The sequence below is a fragment of the Hyperolius riggenbachi genome, chromosome 9, assembly GCF_040937935.1.
Source record: "Hyperolius riggenbachi isolate aHypRig1 chromosome 9, aHypRig1.pri, whole genome shotgun sequence".
Taxonomy (NCBI): Eukaryota; Metazoa; Chordata; class Amphibia; order Anura; family Hyperoliidae; genus Hyperolius; species Hyperolius riggenbachi.
In genome coordinates, this window is record NC_090654.1 from 29,456,786 (window position 1) to 29,477,467 (window position 20,682).

The following is a 20,682-nucleotide window of genomic DNA, read 5'->3' on the forward strand; positions in this document are numbered from 1 at the left end:
AATCAAATACACCTTCATCCAAGAAAAAAAAAAAAAAATCTTCCAAAGACTATCCTGACTTATGAAAGACAACTAAAGACTACTATTACTTATTTACTGCATGCTTACCGCTGAAATACCTCATGTTTGACCTCACTTTATGCATTTACCGCATGTTTTACCTCATGTTTGGAAATGGAGAAAAATCTTTCAGAATTGCTGCTATAAAAAAAACAAAAAAAAAGGAAAATACCTCATTACAAAAAAAGATTTACCTCACATAGCTACCAAAATTGTGCTCTTAAGGTGCGCGCACTCGTTCTAAATTACGCAGTACCGGTACCGCGATTCTTGACTAGCACGGCTGCTATTACGTCAATTGATGTAGTAGCAGTCGTGTTAGTCAATTATCGTGGTAGCGGTACTACACTAGCACGCATAAAATGAGGGCACGCACCTTAAGAATGCACACACTGCAGGCCTCCTGGTGGCGCTGTAACCCTGTAGCGAGATTGCCGTCTGTTGTCATGACGACAAACAGCTCTCTCACCAAAGGCATCAAGAGCCTCTGAGGACCGGAAGAATTCTTGGCAGCATCTGGATCCCGGGGAAGGCGAGTTGAAATACCCGCTCTGCACAGGTCTCCCAGAGGCTGCCCCGAGTCAGGCTCAGGATTACCGCTCTTGGCTTCTTTTTTACACCCCAAGCCTGACTCGGGGTTATCGCCAGGGAAGGAGGGTAAATAGACAATGGCCTCAATTCACTAAGCTTATCTCCTGTCTTTAATAACTCTTCTGAGCTCTTTCTACAGTTATCCCCATAGTGATAACTGTAAAACAGCTCAGAAGAGTTATTAACCTCTTGACGACCAGCTAACGCCGATTGGCGTAAACTGGTCGTCTGCAAGTTTCCATGGAAACGGCCACTCGTTCGAGCGGCCTTTCCATGTCCATTCACGGAGGCTGTCTCCGTGAACAGCCGGAGAGCCGCCGATCGCGGCTCTCCGGCAAAATGTAAACACGCGGGGAAGAAATCCCCGCTGTTTACATCATACGGCGCTGCTGCGCAGCAGCGCCGTAAGTCAGATCGGCGATCCCCGGCCTCTGATTGGCCTATCCTTCAATGCGCAGGACGGATAACCGTCCTGCGCAGGCCATGGAGGGAGAGGGAGGGACGGGAAGCCAGGGAGCGCCGAAAACGCTGCGGAGGGGGGCTTTGAAGAGCCCCCCCCGCAAAGCGCAGAGAGCCGGCGGCGATCAGACCCCCCCAGCAGGACATCCCCCTAGTGGGGAAAAAAGGGGGTAAGTCTGATCACCCTGGCTAAAACCTGATCTGTGCTGCGGGCTGGAGAGCCTACGCAGCACAGATCAGCCAGAAAGCCACTGGTCGGCAAGTGGTTAAAGCCAGGAGATAAGCTTAGTGAATTGAGGCCATAGTCTTCAGATTTATCACTGACTCGAGGGCTGAAAGGAACAAAACACCTTATGATTTCTCAAAAACAAAACAACACTCCAATAATGCCACAAACTTCACAGACGGAACATTTTTTTAATCACTTATAAATTAAAAAAAAAATATATATATTGGCAGTAACGTCATGCACACATCGCCTCCTTTAATACTGATACGGTATTGCAACAACAGGAGACAAACCTGACCCCGCCCCCTTCCCCCCAGTAGTCCACACACGACAGATATCACACACGGCAGCGTAGAAAGTATACACAGATACACACGGCGCACTGTACAGAGGGGTACAGACAGTGATTGGCTTTTCCACAGACACACACTCCATGCAGTCGCTTTGGTCTCACAGGTTACGGATGCGTAGATCTTGGCTGCCTGTTCAGGGACAGGCCACGTGGCTGGCAGTTAGTGATCTTGGTGTGCTCTTTGACGTGGCAGGACCGTGCAGCTCTCCATCTATGGCCTAACTCCAGGGATTAAAAAAAAAAACATATTTTAGTTATAGTTTTGAAAATTTGGCTGGATCCTTGTGAACGTCTGTATCCCCGCCTGGGAGAATTTTGCTCACTTCCTTTCAGTTCTGCCTCACTTGAGTGGAAGCCACTTGTGCTAGTAATAAAATGTGGCGTGGGACGCATTAAAGCAGACGACCGCTGGGTAAGTTAACCCTCCCTCACCCCCCCCCCCCATCAGGTGCACAAATTACCTGGAGGAAATCCATTCTTGTTTCCTCGGAAGCTCATCCCTGGAAATGTCTTCCTGTAAGTTGCCATGCAGTTTGTGAATGGACCAATCGGGTGCAACAGCTACATACAATTTGCATAAACTCTGAATTAGTAGCGCCTCACTGCGCATCCCTGCCTCTTCCTCGCTGCGCATCCCTGCCTCTTCCTAGTTGTCTTTTTTTGTTTGGTTTCCATCTCAAAGACTAACACAGGCCGTAGTAAGGCCAAAGAGGTCCCAGGAACAGTGAGGGAGGTATTCCCAGCTGGGGATACAGACAATGGTTGAAACCCCAAAGAAGTTGACACCTTTCTTTACTATCCACAGCTAAACTATTTTTCCCCGTGCTCTTTTAAAACACATAGAGCCATCGATGACCTCATAAAAAAAAAAACAACAACAAAAAACAACAAAACGACTTTGCTTGTCACGTTTTATCGTCCTGTTTGAAGGATCTAGAAAGTGAGAAGGAAAACGCCGCTCACCACTCTGCTGTACCATCCACAAGCAGGATAAGGGTTCAGCCAGGCCAGAAACAGATACTTACAAAAGAGTTAGCTCAACTAGAAGGTTAAGAGTCCAATCTTTATTCCGAAACAGTTATGTACAGAGACCTGTAAGCACAGGGTTATCGGACCTACAATCCTTCCTTAGTCATACCTGGACAATGACTAAGTAGCGATTGTAGCTCCGATACGCGTGAGCCTACATGTCTTTTTTTATAATAATTTATGAATAAAGATTGGACTCTTTTAACCTTCCAGTTGAGCATAGTTTTTTTAATAAGTTTGTAGATCCTTCACCTGGAACAAGTCTGATCAGTTGTTCTGATTTCCTGATCCGCATGTTTCAGGTGAAGGACTTGGAAGCTGTTATATCTAGATGGTCAGCGTGAAAGCCTAGCAGTTCGGGGTTTTTTTTCCTTTTAAGGGAGGCCAGTAATGGCAGTGTCCATGCTTCTCACATGAATGGTGGACTTTAAAGAGACACTGAAGCAAAAAAAAAAATAGGATATAATGATTTGTATGTGTAGTACAGCTAAGAAATAAAACATTCGGAGTAGACATAAGTCTAATATTGTTTCCAGTACAGAAAGAGTTAAGAAACTCCAGTTGTTATCTATGCAAAAGAGCCATTGAGCTCCACGACTTTCAAAGTCGCAGAGAGCTCTGTCTTCTGAAGCTTATTAAGTGTCTGGTACTGTATTGTTTTTTTTCCTCTGCAGAGGACAATTCAAATGTTCTTTGGCCTGCTCTTTACTCACTATACTCAGCATTCTAAATGATTTTAAACGGCAAATATGAGAGAATGATGCAATGTTATTAAAAAAAACTATATAACTGAAAATAAAAAATATGAGACTCTTCTCTTTGCTACTAATGCCCCAGTAATTATCCATACTACACAACCAATTCATTATATCATATTTTGTTTTCGCTTCAGTGTCTCTTTAAAGGCTAAATCCATTCAGAACTGATATTTCACTTAGGAGGGGACACTTGTAGGATGAATGGCTCACATCCTTCTCGTCTCTCTCGGATACTCGGCTGTGTGATCATCTCACCAGCGGTTTCAGCAAAGCAGAGGCTCTCCATAGGCTGCGTTTTCTAGTGAGTCCAGAAGGGACAGTGAAACTCAGTGTAAAGGCAGAGGTAAAAGGGCAATGCTGGAATGATACATGGACCAAGAGTTAAGGCCTTCACAGAGCTTGGATATCAATTCTGGGGGTCAACATACCCTCCAATAGCCCAGTCCCTGCAGTGCAGAGGAAGGGGGGACCCCGTTGCTGGTATTTTGCACACTCATCAATGTTGAATGTTCGGCAGTGAAGGCTACAACTGAGTCCCATCATAAAGTCCTTTTTATATACAGTGGTCTTCACATTTTACGAGAGGTCACAGTGGCTCTGCAAAGGTGAATTGCTTTTGGCCACTTGGAATTGCCAGTCAAGGCTTTCTATAAGTCCTTGCAGGGCATCAGAAGTCCATTCCTTGGTTAAAGAACCTCAGCCGCACTTCACAAAACCCAAGTAGCCATAAAAGTTCCCAAAAGAAGGTGGGATTCTGAGTCTTTGTGAAATGCAATGGTTGGCCAACTCTTTCAGGGTCCTCTCTCGTGGGAGGACAATAGCCCAAAGCCAACACCAGCGATAGCTGTCCAAAACAAAAGTTTTCAGCACTGGTTAGACATCAGAACAGTCCTCAGATGCTGCTCCTCCATTGGCTGTCAAGTTAACGCTGTTGTTGTCCAAGTCCATTTTGCCATCAGCCCCGCCGATCGGCACGCAGCAGGGTTTGGCCATGTTTCTGGCATGCTTGTAGAAGCCGTTGAGTGAGGTCTTTTCCGGCTGTTTGGAGGCAGAGAGTTTTTCAGTTTCTGGGGTGCTGCAGCCTTGGATTTTTCTGTTTGCGTTGATGCGATCAAGACTGCTGTAGAGGAAGAGGCAGACGCAAGCGCATAGCGCCAGCACCAGGAGCACCGTGACGGCTACAAAGGGCTTGTAGTAATCGGGCTCATCACTGCTGAAGGACATCTCGTCACCGTCGTGTTTTCTGTGGCTGACGCTTACTCCGTTGGGGTCCTTAACCCAGTACTGAGCCACCTTGTACTTGAAGCCATTCTCATCGGCCCAGCATTCGTAGAGGCCCAGCGTGCTCCCGCCGACGATGACCACCAGGGTGTCCTGCGAGGTGAAGGTCTGCTTCTCTGAGGAGTAGCCGAAATGTTTCCAGGTGTAAGTGGCAAGCGAGGACATCTGTGGGCAGAGCAATCTCAGCATGGTGTTGTATGATGCCGTGTAATTTTCAGCTGGAGGGGGAAGAAAAAAAAATGGCTATTAAAGCGAACTAACAATGTAAAAGCCTGTCAAACCTTCTCCTAAGAGTGTGTGGGTTTTTTGGCCTGGAAGCAATCTACACCCCCCCCCCCCCCCCCCCATGTGGAGGCGTCCATTTTCTCTCACCCAGTGCAGAAGAACCCCAGGTTTCCCCTTCTGTACCAGAGCAATTTTCTCCTATCAGTCCTCCTCCCACTCATTAGCCTATAACTTTATCACTACTTATCACAATGAAATGATCCATATCTTGTTTTTTTTCGCCACCAATTATGCTTTCTTTGGTTGGCACATTTTGTTAAGAATTATTTAATTCTGGATGCATTTTAAAGAGACTCCGTAACAAAAATTGCATCCTGTTTTTTATCATCCTACAAGTTCCAAAAGCTATTCTAATGTGTTCTGGCTTACTGCAGCACTTTATACTATCACCATCTCTGTAATAAATCAACTTATCTCTCTCTTGTCAGACTTGTCAGCCTGTGTCTGGAAGGCTGCCAAATTCTTCAGTGTTGTGGTTCTGTGATGCATCTCCCCCTCCAGGCCCCTCTCTGCCCACTGCCTGTGTATTATTTAGATTAGGGCAGCTTCTCTCTTCTCTCTTATCTTTTACAAGCTGGATAAATCCTCCTCTGAGCTGGCTGGGCTTTCACATACTGAGGAATTACAGACAAGGGCAAAGCTGTCTGCACTCTGCAGGAAGAAACAGCCTGACACTTCAGTGGAAGATAGCTGCAGGGGGAAAGAAACACACAAATGATCTCTTGAGATTCAAAAGGAAGGCTGTATACAGCCTGCTTGTGTATGGATGTATTTTCTATGTGTGGACATACTGTATATCAACCTACTTCCTGTTTTGGTGGCCATTTTGTTTGTTTATAAACAAACTTTTTAAAACTGTTTTTAACCACTTTTAATGCGGCGAGAAGCGGCGAAATTGTGACAGAGGGTAATAGGAGATGTCCCCTAACGCACTGGTATGTTTACTTTTGTGCGATTTTAACAGTACAGATTCTATTTAAAGAGACTCCGTAACAAAAATTGCATCCTGTTTTTTATCATCCTACAAGTTCCAAAAGCTATTCTAATGTGTTCTGGCTTACTGCAGCACGTTCTACTATCACCATCTCTGTAATAAATCAACTTATCTCTCTCTTGTCAGCCTGTGTCTGAAAGGCTGCCAAGTTCTTCAGTGTTGTGGTTCTGTGATGCATCTCCCCCCTCTAGGCCCCTCTCTGCACACTGCCTGTGTATAATTTAGATTAGGGCAGCTTCTCTATTCTCTCTTATCTTTTACAAGCTGGATAAATCCTCCTCTGAGCTGGCTGGGCTTTCACATACTGAGGAATTACATAAAGGCAGAGCTGTCTGAACTCTGCAGGAAGAAACAGCCTGACACTTCAGTGGAAGATAGCTGCAGGGGGAAAGAAACACACAAATGATCTCTTGAGATTCAAAAGGAAGGGTGTATACAGCCTGCTTGTGTATGAATGTATTTTCTATGTGTTGACATACTGTACATCAACCTACTTCCTGTTTTGGTGGCCATTTTGTTTGTTTATAAACAAACTTTTTAAAACTGTTTTTAACCACTTTTAATGCGGCGAGGAGCGGCGAAATTGTGACAGAGGGTAATAGGAGATGTCCCCTAACGCACTGGTATGTTTACTTTTGTGCGATTTTAACAATACAGATTCTCTTTAACGAGAAAAAAAAATAAGGGAAAAAAATGATTTTTTTTTTTTTTTTGGCCATTATATTTTTTGAAAATAATACATGCTACCGTAATTAAAACCAACACGTTTTATTTGCCCATTTGTCCCAGTTATAAAATATTGTTGCTATACATTGTACTGGGGAAATATTTTAAACGTTTTAATTTCGAAATAATGATGCACTTTTTCAATTTTGTGTCCATCACTTATTACAAGTCCATAATTTCATAATTAACATTAATTTCTTCTTTTGACATACATATTAAAAAAAAATTTAGTCCCTAAGGTAACTATTTATGTATTTTTTATTTATTTATATGCATATTTTATTTAGGATACTATGGGAAAGGGTGGAAGGGAAGGACTTAATTTTAAATGCAAATATGGGTCTTTTTTATTAAAATAAATGAATGTAGGTGTCATTTTACTATTTGGCCACAAGATGTCCTTGCACATTATTTCCTATTAGCATACAAGTACGCTAACAGGAAGTAATGCGAGGACGTGTTACTCCGCTAGTCACATTGATTGCGGCATCTCATTTATGCCAGCGATCAATGACACGGGGACTTAGATAAATGAATGGGAACTGAGAGCCCATTCATTCATCTCCCCTGTAATGGGAGGCAACGGGGGCGAGCGGCTACCATCCACAGCCAGTGAGGATTATCTACATGGCTGGGCAGGAGCTGAAGCCCAGCCCAACGTAGATATATTGTAGTAAACCCACAAAAGTGGTTAAACAATACCAGTTGCCTGGCAGTCCTGCTGATCTCTTTGGCTGCAGTAGTGTCTGAATAATACACCTGAAACAAGCATGCAGCTAATCCAGTCACACTTCAGTTAGAGTACCTGATCTGCTCCATGCTTGTTCAGGGTCTATGGCTAAGAGTATTAGAGGCAGAGGATCAGCAGGACAGCCAGGGAAGTGGTATTTTTTTTTAAAAGGAAATAAATAGGTCAGCCTTCATATACCTCTCACTACAGGTGTATTTAAAGGAGAACTGTAGTGGGAGGTATACGGAGGCTGCCATATTGATTTCCTTTTAAGCAATACCAGTTGCCTGGCTGCCCTGCTGATCCTCTGCCTCTAATACTTTTAGCCATAGATCCTGAACAAGCATGCAGCAGATCAGGTGTTTCTGACATTATTGTCAGATCTGACAAGATTAGCTGCATGCTTGTTTCTGGTGTGATTCACTCTACTGCAGCCAAATAGATCAGCAGGGCTGCCAGGCAACTGGTATTACTTAAAAGGAAATCAATATGGCAGCCTCCATATTCATCTCACTACAGTCTTCCTTTAAGCCGTGAGCAGAAAGTCACTAAGATGTGAATTATTTTCAGTACTTTGTACTGGTTGAACTCGATAGACTTATGTCTTTTTTCAACCAAAATAACTATATACATGTAGCTTGTTGTTGGGCTAATTAAATGCACTTCCTGTTCATGATGTTTGGCCTAGAGCTACATACAATTTGCATGCAAGTCAGATTTATTTGCGTCTCACTGACCATCTCTGCTCTGCATGTCGTGGTTAAAGGACAACTGAAGGGAGAGGGCTATGGAGGTGGCAATGTTTATTTCCTTTTAAGCAATACCAGTTGCCTGGCAGCCCTGCTGGTCCTCTACCTCTAATCATTTTAGCCATAGACCCTGAACAAGCATGCAGATCAGGTGTTTCCAACATTATTGTCAGATCTGACGAGATTAGCTTCATGTTTCTGGCGCTATTCAGACTCTACTGCAGCCAAATAGATTAGCAGGGCTGCCAGGCAACTGGTATTGGCTAAAAGGAAATAAATATGGCAGCTTCCATATTCCTCTCACTTCAGTTCCCGTTTAAGGGCACAGCACATTTTAGTTTACATTATAGATCAAAACAAAAAATCTGCAGCAATCTCAAGCTGCCTGCCCTCTCTCTCTCCACCCCTTCCTGTCTGATGCCACGCCTTCCTCACTCCACCTCCCTTCACGCCCCCATCACATGGCCAATGAGATGGTAATAATTTTTAGGTCAATGCATATTTAAAGCAGATTTTATGCAGCTAGGCACTGGACCAGTCAAAATTATCAAATGCTGCATTTGATTGGCCATTTTCCAGGCTGCATACATTTACATAAAATTAATACATCTGCATCAACTTGAAATAATAAGCAAAAAAATGAGGAATGCGCCAGTAGCTAGAAGGGAAGTGGATCTGACCAACTGTAAGCAGGCAGCTGTAGGTCTCTTGAGGAGAAAATAAGGATGTTTTATCGCATTTTTTAATTTTAACTAAATATAAAAAACTGTAAAAAAAATGCATAATATTAATGATTTATAACGTGGCATAGAAGCCTGAGCCCGATTTGGTCTGCCACCCGTGAAGTGCCTGTTCGTGTCATTTCCACTGTGATTGGTAGATTGTCTCACCTCTGATTGGAGGGTTGTCCGAGTCTTGGCTGGGTTTGGTGGTTCTGCCTTTGGAGCTTGCCGAATTCAGGCAGGTTGTGTTCGGGTTGCCGGTATCGATATCCTGCAGCCACTCTCTGAAAGATCAGAAAGTCACGTATCTCAGTCACGGAGCTCATAACATGTTACCAGCCACACGGCAGGTCCAATGGGGTCACACACAAACGTGGCTGGTGGATAGTACTGGGCAGATACAATGGGGTCACACACGTGGCGGGCTCATAGTACTGGGCAGATACAATAGGAACACTTACATACATGGCTGGTGGATAGCACTGGCCAGATACAATGGGGTCACTCACACACGGGGCTGGTGGATGGTACTGGGCAGATACAATGGGGTCACACACGTGGCGGGCTCATAGTACTGGGCAGATACAATAGGAACACTTACATACATGGCTGGCTGATAGTACTGGGCAGATACAATGGGGTCACTCACACACGTGGCTGGCTGATAGTACTGGGCAGATACAATGGGGTCACACACACATGGCGGGTTCATAGTACTGGGCAGATACAATAGGACCACTTACATACTTGGCTGGTGGATAGCACTGGCCAGATACAATGGGGTCACACACACATGGCGGGCTCATAGTACTGGGCAGATACAATAGAACCACTTACATACATGGCTGGTGGATAGCACTGGGCAGATACAATGGGACAACTCACACACGTGGCTAGTGGATACTACTGGGCGGAAACAATAGGGGTTACTCACGGGTGGCTGGAGGATGGATGGACGGTCATACACTGTTTATGGGGCAGGTTCCAGCCACAATAGGGGTCCCGGGCCAGGATGCAGTCGAAGCAGGTTTTGTAGACGCCACAGTCCACCACAGGGACCTGCAGGATGCCGGCTGCTGTGCCCACATACAGGATTCTCTGCAAGGGAGGAGATAATGAAACTCTCCATGTTACCCGTCTGCTCACAAAACACAGGAAATGGAAAACTTCCCATTTGGGACATAGACAGAAATTAAAGTGACGAGTACAAACCCTTCTCCCACTATAAAGGTGGCCATAAATGATGATACCATCCCATCGGGAATCAATCCTGCGCTGATCGATTTGGCAGCAGGTTTTCGCTCATTAGTTGGCACGACTGATTGATCACAAGGATGATTGGAAACTATTGATCGTCCGCAGGATTGTATCGTTAATTGCCACCTTAAAACTGACTAAAGAATTTTGGGTGTAGTTGGGTTCTTAAGTTGAAATTAGGCTGTAAGCTCCTGGGGCCACAAATACTGATCTCTGTAAAGCAGGGGTAGGGAACCTATGGCTCGGTAACCAGATGAGGCTCTTTCGATAGCTACATCTGGCTCACAGAGAAATCAGTACGGGTTGATTCACTAAGCTACACTGCTCAAGCAGCGCAAATACAATTTTCAAAGTAGGCACACTACTGCTGTGGCATGCACCACTAACTTACTCACACTCCCCCCAAAACTAACGGCCGCTCCAATTGTCCCACTCTGGACCCTGTCAGGTCCGGTGACTTTGTATGACGAGATCCAGGCACTTTGGCCCAATAGGCTGCCTGTCAAGTGACAGGCAGCCTATTGGGCCGATCAAACTGTGGGGATCTCGTCCTTTAAAGTAAATCAACCCCAAGTCAGCTAGCTAATTGTACAAGCTGTTAGTCGGTATTTCTCCTGTCTGGCTCTCAGGGGAATTGCTGATGTTGCTGAAACCCAAGAAAAGCTGAAGACAAGTCTGACACTTCCACTGCCCAGAGGATCAACTGTATATACATCCCTATGGCAAGAGGGACATGAGCCCTCTGCTGCGCATGCGCACTGTGCCGGTCTGAAACCTATTGTATGGCTCTCATGGAATTACATTTTAAAATATGTGGCGTTTATGGCTTTCTCAGCTAAAAAGGTTCCTGGCCCCTGCTGTAAGGGTTGAGTGTCACGAGGGCACTTTTTAGCAGCTTTTCACCACTTAGCAAAGCACTGTAACATTGCATCCCTATGGGACCTGTCTCACCGCAGCGTTTGTGATTTTTATAGACTGCATCTGCGCTGCATGCAGCATTTCTGGAGCGATCTTAATGCGATTCCCATTCCCCCAAACAAGAATTGCCAAACATCATTGCCAGGGAAAAGTGCACTGCAAAATCTGATTCTGAGTGTGAACCTAGCCTAAAGCGCTGTGTAGGCTGGTGCTACACGACTGTAGGAAGTAAATAATCTCCTGTAGGGCGCTATGCAGGGCCGGCCCACTCATGAGGCGGGGTGAAACTTTTGCCGCAGGCGGCAAACTTCTAGGGGCGGCACCCGCCCGTCCGTGGGTGCGGGGGGGCGGCCGCCGAGCCGGAGGGGTAGCGGGCAGGACGGGGGTATTGGGCCTAACGGTGGAGAGGGGGGTCGGACCCCCCTTCCCTCGCCTGGGTCCCCCGATCTGCGCTCCCCTCCAGCTGTAAATAGTTAGGAAGCAGCCGATAGTAAGAGGCACGGGCGGGGAGGACTCACCTTTTCCGCGTTCCAGCGTGCGCTCCACAGACGTCATATCCTGCAACGCCGTCCACTTACAATACAGTGGGCGGCGTTGCAGGAAGTGACGTCAGTGGAGCGCACGCTGGAACGCGGAAGAGGTGAGTCCTCCCCGCCCGTGCCTCTTACTATCGGCTGCTTCCTAACTATTTACAGTTGGAGGGAAGCGCAGATCGGGGGACCCAGGCGAGGGAAGAGGGGTCCGACCCCCCCCTCCCCACCGCTAGGCCCAATACCCCCGTCCTGCCCGCTACCCCTCCGGCTCGGTGGCCGTCAATTTTTTATAAATTTGCCTCAGGCGGCAAAAAGTCTAGGGCCGGCCCTGGCGCTATGCGAGCCTCACCTTTTCTGGGATCATCAGCAGAGTCTCAATGGGTTCCGGCATCTGCAGCAGAATGAGCTCTTCAATGATGTGCGATTCACCTTTCACCAGGACGGCCTTGTGCAGCGCACCAGTCTCTGCCAAAATCAGAACACAAAGTATTAATGGAGGCACTGCAACGGCCAGCAGAGGGAGCACCACACCAGAACTATGTGACAACTGACAGAAAAGCATAGTACAGTCTACTCTACAGGATAAGGAAGAGTCTCACAGGATATATTATGCACAGGATAAATGACTTGATAAAGCAGAGGATGTACCTCTGTGAAACGCGTTGTCTTTTAAATAAATTTTATACCCTTTGATTTTTATACCCTTGATCCTTTAGTTTGTATGCGTAATTACAGCTGCATATACAGCGGCTTTTCCAAATCCATTCCCTTTTATGCGGATTTTCTGGCGTGGTCATCACGTAACTGCCATATAAAAGTACGTTTACCGCATCTATAGCGGATTTTTTCACAATCTTTCCCCTCTATGCGGAGATATTGACGCTTAAACCACGCGTTCCTTGTGCGCTTTACTGGCGTCCGCTTGGTCTCCCCAGCAACGGTGGTGAGGAAGTCCGTGAGGAGTGACGTCACATCCGCCACGCCTGAGTGGAGAGCCCGGTCCCCGGCTAGGCTAAGAGGGACGGATGCTTACCTGGGCTGTGTACGCTGTGCCGGCCACAGTTGAATAAGGTGAGACCTCTCCTATTGGAGCTTTCAATTGAAATATTAGGAGTCTCAGAGCGACCCTTCCTTTTTATTACCTTTACAGTGAATCATCTCAGGGAGCAGCCGAGCAACAAGTGGCCTGATCGCACCGACTCTGGGGAACTTTCACTACCCTGCACGCACCCAGATTCACCATAAGGCACTGTAGGCACGTGCCTACTGGCGCCTGGTGATGGAAAGGCAGCCCACTCCCTTCCCCGAGGACTTCCCTACCTCCTTCCCTATGCAGAGTCCTGAGCAGATCATAAATGAGAGGTTATTCACCCTGGTCTCAGCATTGCACTGACCAGATCTCCCTTCAGTCAGGGGCACCTCTAGCTACCTAATACTTGAGGAACCTCTAGCTACCTAATGCTAAGGGGCACCTCTAGCTACCTAATAATGAGGCTACTCCTGGCTACCTAATACTAAGGGGCACCTGTAGCTACCTATAATGGGAACTAAGGGAGAAGGGACAGCTGGGACAGTCAGCACACTTGTGGTGCAGTTTGGTGGGAGTTTGTAGGTTCATGGTGGGTGAAGTCTAGAGCAGAGTTCCCCAACCCTGTCCTCAAGGCCCACCAACACTACATGTTTTGCAGAAAACCACAAACATGCACAGGTGAGGTAATCAGTGGCTCAGCAGAGCTGATTAACTGCCTCTGTGGATTTCCATAAAACAGGTACTGTTGGTGGTACTTGAGGACAGGGTTGAAAAGCCCTGGTCTAGAGTGCCAGGACATCAGTGCCTATACGCTCCAGTGAGGTAAATCCAGGCCTGTTTTTTTTTTTTTTTTTTTTTAAAGGGGCCGCAGGAAAAATAAAAGAGGCATTGTAGTGACATATAGTAGAATAGTTTCAGCATCAGAAACACTTCCTACAGTATATACCGTATATTGCTATGTAGCCCCGCCCTCCCAGTGATGCTTAGCCAAGGCTGTTTAGCGATGTGGAATTCTCCTCCCAAAGCATTCTGGGAGACCAGGGATTTTTTTTCTATTGGCTTTAAAATTCTCAGAAACAAACATTCCGCAGAGCAACACCTGACAGGACTAAAGATGTCGCCACCTGTGATAAATGTCAGAATGTAAATCACAGAGAGGAAAGATTTTACAATGGGCAAGTACTGCCTAAATAATAAATACATGAATATTGTAAAAAGTAAAAAAAAAAAAAAAAAAAAAAAATTTGCAAGTTTATTTATTATGTTATTTGCACTACAGCTCCTCTTTAAATGTCAGAATTGTGACATTTGCAATCTCTGACTTGGTTGGGGCTCAGGGAAACTACCCAGTTTACCCCCATGGAAAACACGGCCCATGTACATTTGGGTACAGTGGTCTGCAGGTCATATTGCCACACCTTAAAGGACCAATATCGCAAAAATTGTAAAATGGAAAATACATGTAAACACCTACAAATAAGTAGTATGTTTCTTCCAGAGTAAAATGCGGCATAAATTATTTTTGTGCTGTGTTGCTGTCACTTACAGTAGGTAGTAGAAATCAAACATTACTGACGGGTTTAGGACTAGCCCATCTATTCATGGGCTATTCTCAGCGTTTTCTTTATTTTCAAAAGCACTTAGTGAATGGCAGTTGCTCTGTCCAAATGCCAAAATAGTGTGCAGTGAGCAGGGAGGCTGGCCAGCATCTTTGTATAAATCCTTTTCAGGGAATGTCTTTATAAAGAATAAAGGCCATGCTGAGAAACCCCTGTGGAGAGCTGGACTAGCCCAAACCCTGTCTGTAATGTCAGATCTTTACTACCTTCTGTAAGTGATGACTGCTTTCTGACAAGTGACCAGCAGAGGGCGCTGTTACACTAGAGGCAGAGAGTTTCTTACCTGTGCCCAGGAACATCACTATGTAATTCTCTTTGTTGAGTGCCTGCACCGAATCTATAGCAATGCGGGTGTAGCTGACACTGTGTTTGATCAGCAGGGGGCGCTTGCCAACTGGGGACACCTTCTCATCCATAAGGAAATGGTCTTTCATGAAATTCAAGTCCGTGTCCGAAAATTTCCCAGATGAACACTGTGGGGAGGGGACAGAGCCATCATAAAAAAAAAAAAAAACATACTAAAAATAAATACAAAAATATATTAAAAAAACCCACAAAACAATAAGAACGCCTCTACACATAACCTGCATGAAATATGGCCACATAAGATGACACTATAAAATCAAGAACCAAGAATTATAACAACAGGGATTAGATTGTGAGCCCCTCTGAGGAACAGTTAAGTGACAATATACTCTGTACAGCACTGCGTAATATGTCAGCGCTATATAAATACTTAACCGGTTCAGCACCGCAGTGCCGGAAATCTCATGCATCCGAGCAACGGTCACCTCCCATTTATTCGCCTATAACTTTTTTGCTACTTATCACAATGAATTGATCTATATCTTGTTTTTTCCGCCACCAATTAGGCTTTCTTTGGGGGGTACATTTTGCTAAGAGCCACTTTACTGTAAATGCATTTAAACAGGAAGAATAAGAAAAAAACAGAAAAAAATCATTATTTCTCAGTTTTTGGCCATTATAGTTTGAAATTAATATACGCTACCGTAATTAAAACGCATGTATTTAATTTGCCCATCTGTCCCGGTTATTACACCGTTTAAACAATGTCCCTATCACAATTTATGGTGCCGATATTTCATTTAGAAATAAAGGTGCATTTTTTCAATTTGCGTCCATCACTATTTATAAGCTTATAATTTTAAATAATATAATAACATACTCTGTTGACATGCATATTTAAAAAGTTCAGACCCTCGGGTAACTATTTATATTGTTTTTTTTTTATTGTATTTTTTATTTTTATTATAAAAAAAGTATATGTGGGTAATTTTTGGTGTGGGAGGGAAACTGCTAATTTTAAATGTAAAATAATATTTTATTTTATTTTATTAAAAATGTATGTGGGTGCAGTTTACTATTTGGCCACAAGATGGCCACAGTGAAAAAAGTCCTGGATGCGAACGATCTCGCATCCAGGAACTAAAATGCTGGAGAGGTTTCCTGGGGGCAGAAATACCGCGCTCTCTGGAGAGAAAGCATCGGTATTTCTGCGGGGAAGTTAGATCGGTGAATGGGAATTATATTCCCATTCACTGATCGGGGGGGCTAGCGGCGGGCAGCGGGAGCGCGCGCAGGGGCGCGCCCAATCGTGCGCACGAGCCGGCGGCAGCAGCAGTGCCTATCTGGACGAGGAAGCTCGTCCAGATAGGCCGAACTGGTTAAAGGACTTACGAGGCCTGTTTTCTAAAAAAATAAAATAAAAAAAAGTTAGATACCGGTGTCATTTTTTAAGGCACGGAGAACCCCGTCCGCGACCTCCGTTCTGCTGGGTTCCCGCCGCTCAATATCCCCCGAACGTCCCCCGACCGCACGGCCCGGGCTCTCCAGCCTTCACAAAGATGGCCGCCGGAGCTGGCCACGGCTGCGCAGTCCGCATAGCCGCGAGTGCGGCTGCGCAGCTCTAAGGCCAACCCCCAGATCCACGTAACAGGCTGTTTCCTGTAGCGTGGATCGGGGGTCGGCCTTAGAGCTGCGTAGCCGCACTCGCGGCTATGCGGACTGCGCAGCCGCGGCCAGCTCCGGCGGCCATCTTTGTGAAGGCTGGAGAGCCCGGGCCGTGCGGTCGGGGGACGTTTGGGGGGATATTGAGCGGCGGGGACCCGGCGGAACGGCATGGAGGGCGCGGACGGCGTCCTCCGTGCCTTACAAACTGACACAGGTATATAAACTGTTCAAAACAGAGACAAAGAGCTTGGCACTAGACACAGCCCACTGGTGCTGAAGGACACGTGCTGCTCACAGTGAAGTAACAATGTTTCCGGAGAGGAAGAAAGAGAGGCACTGTGCCTGTAAACACACCTTTATTTGGTTCCAATGGACATCACATAAAGCAGCATGCAGTGGGGGTTAGGTAAGGCCTGACAGCCGTTTCGCGTGCTAACGCGTCATCAGAGGCACTAACCCACAGGTATCTAACTTTTTTTTTTTTTTTTTTTTAGAAAACAGGCCTCACAATTCCTTTAAAGAGAACCAGAGACGAAGCACTCATGTATTTTACCCATATATATCAGTGGGAACATTAGAGAAAACACCTACCCTGCTCTCTGTTTCATTCTTCACTGCTCAGCCTGCTTGTTATCAGCCCTGATAAAATCCCTGCCTGAGCATTCAGTCTGGCTTTGCTCAGGAATTATTATAGCTGAGTCATTATAGCAGAGCCAGAAGGGGGCAGACTTGGGCTTGAAAAGACATCAAAGACAGACTCTATAATGATTCCTTAGCAAAGCCAGACTGAATGCTCGGGGATTTTATCAGGGCTGATAACAAGCACGGTTGAGCAGTGAAGAATGAAACAGAGAGCAGGGTAGGTGTTTTCTCTAATGTTCCTACTGATCTATATGGTAAAATACATGAAGGGTGCTTCGTCTCTGGTTCACTTTAAATAAATAAAATAAATCATGTTAACCACAAATAGATGTGTACAAGCACCGTAAAGAAAGTGAGTACTTTTTCTTTTTTATTACTCTTCAATGATATAGTTGAACTTGTTCAGTAATGTCATCCTAACTACTTGGCTTGGCTAATTTTTAATTTATTTATTTTTTAATTTTGAAATTGAGAAGGTTGCATAGTGTGTCCTTATTGATTTAACTTGTATGCTGAATATGTAATGCGGAAAGCTGGTTTGGATGAGTCACATGCTGGAATTAAAATAGCTGGCAGGAATAGTAACAATCTGAGATATACCAATGATACTACTCTGATGGCTGAAACTGAGGAAGAATTAAAGAGCTTAGTCATGAATGTCAAATAAGAAAGCGCCAAAGCTTGTCTACTGCTTAACATCACGTTCCACTGTTCTCCAGGCCGCCGTTGTCCCCTCCGTAAGATGGTCATTTCTCCCGTTGCTAGGAGAGACTTGAACTGCTCAAGCGCAGTGCACTTCTGCCCACAGGAGCGTGGTCACGAGAGATGCCCCCATGCAGAAGACGGGACAGCAGCGGCCTAAAGAACAGCGGAACTTTGGCGTGGGACCTCATAGACTTCTAGGGGCTGGAGGAAGCCCCAGATGAGTAAAAATTTTCGGTTTTATCATGTAGCATTTAAAGCTATGGTCTTCCCAGCAGTAACATATGGCTGTGAAAGTTGGAAAGTCAGTGTAGAAAAACTGATGCTTTTGAATTTTGAGTGTGTAGAAAGCTACTGAGAGTTCTCAGGACTGGCAGGAAAATATAACCAGCTCATACTTACAGAAATAAGGCTAAAGGCTAAAGTGTTCATTAGAAAGGCTGATACTACTATTAAAACTCAAACACTTTGGTAAGGTAATGAGAAGACCGGATTCTTTGGAGCAATCCCTGATACTTGGAAAACTGAGGCAAAAGAAGAAGACGATGGCAGAAGCTATGATGGATAGACTATGCCTATGCAACATCTAAACAGGGGTAGGGAACCTATGGCTCGGGAGCCAGATGTGGCTCTTTTGATGGCTATATCTGATTCACTAAGCTGCTCAAGCAGCGCAGCTCAGTGTGGTAGCGCAAGTGACATTTTCAAAGTAGGCACACTACTGCTGTAGCATTCACTACTAACTTACTTGCGCTCCCTCCAAAACGAATAGTTTCTCCAATTGTACCACCCTGGACCCCGTCAGGTCTAGTGACTTTGTAGGACGAGATCACTGCACTTTGATTGGTCCAATAGGCTGCCTGTCACTTGTGTGTGGAGATCTCATCCTACAAAGTGAATCAACCCCCAAGTCAGCTAGCTAATTGTACAAGCTGTTAGTCGGTATTTCTCCTGTCTGGCTCTTGGGGAAAATGCTGATGTTGCTGAAACCCAAGAGAAGCTGAAGACCTGTCTGACTCTTCCGCCGTCTGGAGGATCAACTGTGTACACATCACCATGGCAACCGGGACATGAGCACTCTGCTGCACATGCAGTGTCCCAGTTTGAAACATATTGTATGGCTCTCACAGAAATACATTTTAAAATATGTGGTGTTTATGGCTCTCTCAGCCAAAAAGGTTCCTGACCCCTGATCTAAAAGAAGCAATGATTGGCAGGGACAAAAGTACATATGGTCAGAAGGAAACAAAGTTGACTAAACCACAAAATTACGCAAGTGTATACTGCCACCTTGAGGCACCCTTGAGCATTGCAACGCAGAAATATTGCAGTGGATGGAAGTTTTGGCTTTTTTGTACTTACGCTGCCCGGCCGGGGATTGGACACGGGTCCATTATATCTCGTCCACTTGGAACTCTCTTTGTTCTGCTCCTTGTAGTTCCCATCAAACACGTCCTCAATGTCAGAAAGCTGGAAGGAGCAGACAGCAGAGCTGCTGGTGCCGCCCACTTTCCTGTAAAAAGCAAAGTGAAAGAGGGGCATGACACACCATAGGATACCTCCAGAGCCTGGACAAGCATACAGAAGAACGAGGTGGGTCTACCGTTTCACAGTCTAGCCATTCGCAGAGACAGACGTTTAAAATGGTTACATCTAAATTGGGCATGACTGATTAGGTCACCTGATATACAATGCTCATTTTGTTGCTTGAGATGCTGGCACAGTGGTGGCTAACCTTGGCACTCCAGCTGTGGTGGAACTACAAGTCCCATGAAGCATTGCAATACTCCGACAGCTCTAAGCATAACTTGGGGAAGCAGATGCATGATGGGATTTGTAGTTTTGACACAGCTGGAGTGCAAAGGTTAGCCATCACTGTGCTAGCATAATATTGCTGCTGTTTAACTCTCTAGTAAGGCCACATCTGGAATATGAAATTCAGTTCTGGGCACCACATTACAGGAAAGATATTGCAGTTTTAGAGCAGGTGCAGAAAGGAGCAACAAAATTGATGCGTGGGTTGGAAGGTCTCACTTACCAAGAAAGGTTAGATAAACTGGGTTTATTTAGTCTAGAGAACAGACGCCTTAGAGGGGATCTAATTAACATGTATAAATACATCAGAGGGCAATATAATAGCTTGGCGGATGAGCTTTTTGTCCCTAGGCCTTCTCAAAGGACTAGAGCAGAGGTCCCCAACCTGGGGGCCGCGGCCCCCTGGGGGTCCGTTGGCAGATTTCTGGGGGGCCGCGGCGGATCTGGCCTTTCTCCCTCTCCCCCCAGCGGCCGCCGTTCCTGATACCTTATGAGCGGCGGCCGCTTTCTTCCTTATATTCCCCATGGCCCCTCTCGCATCTCGTATTACAGCAGCGCTTGCTGTGCGACTGCTGTAAGGAGGGAAGGAGGCGGGGCAGCGTTCCCATGGTAACGGCGATCGCCGCTACAGGAAGCCGCTGCCCTATTTCCTACCCTTCCTACAGCAGCCGCGCGGGAAGCGCTGCTGTAATACGAGGTGCTGCAAGAGGAGAGGAGCTATGGGGAACATAAGGAAGCGACTGCCCGCTCGTAAGGTAACAGGAGCGGCGGCCGCGCGGGGGGAAGAGAGGAGAGGCTACACTGGGCTAACTATACTGGCGACACTGGGGCAGCGATACTGGGCTAACTATACTTGCTATTCTGGGCTAACTATGCTTGCTATTCTGGGCTAACTATACTTGCTATTCTGGGCTAACTATACTTGCTATTCTGGGCTAACTATGCTTGCTATTCTGGGCTAACTATACTTGCTATTCTGGGCTAACTATACTTGCTATTCTGGGCTAACTATACCTGCTATACTGGGCTAACTATACCTGCTATACTGGGCTAACTATACCTGCTATTCTGGGCTAACTATACCTGCTATACTGGGCTAACTATACCTGCTATTCTGGGCTAACTATACCTGCTATACTGGGCTAACTATACCTGCTATTCTGGGCTAACTATACCTGCTATTCTGGGCTAACTATACCTGCTATACTGGGCTAACTATACCTGCTATAC

At 45.8% G+C, this 20,682-nt stretch overlaps 1 protein-coding gene across 6 annotated transcripts in view; it reads right to left on the reverse strand.

Annotated features, from left to right (window-relative positions):
* Positions 1 to 1,507: 1,507 nt before the first annotated feature.
* Positions 1,508 to 20,682, reverse strand: part of SEMA4A (semaphorin 4A) — a 171,631-nt gene continuing 152,456 nt past the window's right edge. For all 6 annotated transcript variants that reach the window (XM_068252290.1, XM_068252289.1, XM_068252291.1 and 3 more), the window contains 6 exons: positions 19,000 to 19,150; positions 14,606 to 14,795; positions 12,023 to 12,138; positions 9,900 to 10,063; positions 9,134 to 9,249; positions 1,508 to 4,977 (listed from right to left, as the gene is read on the reverse strand). In XM_068252290.1, coding sequence (XP_068108391.1) covers positions 4,352 to 4,977; positions 9,134 to 9,249; positions 9,900 to 10,063; positions 12,023 to 12,138; positions 14,606 to 14,795; positions 19,000 to 19,150 — 1,363 coding nt within the window. In that variant the 3' untranslated portion in view covers positions 1,508 to 4,351. The remainder of the gene's footprint in view (positions 4,978 to 9,133; positions 9,250 to 9,899; positions 10,064 to 12,022; positions 12,139 to 14,605; positions 14,796 to 18,999; positions 19,151 to 20,682) is intronic.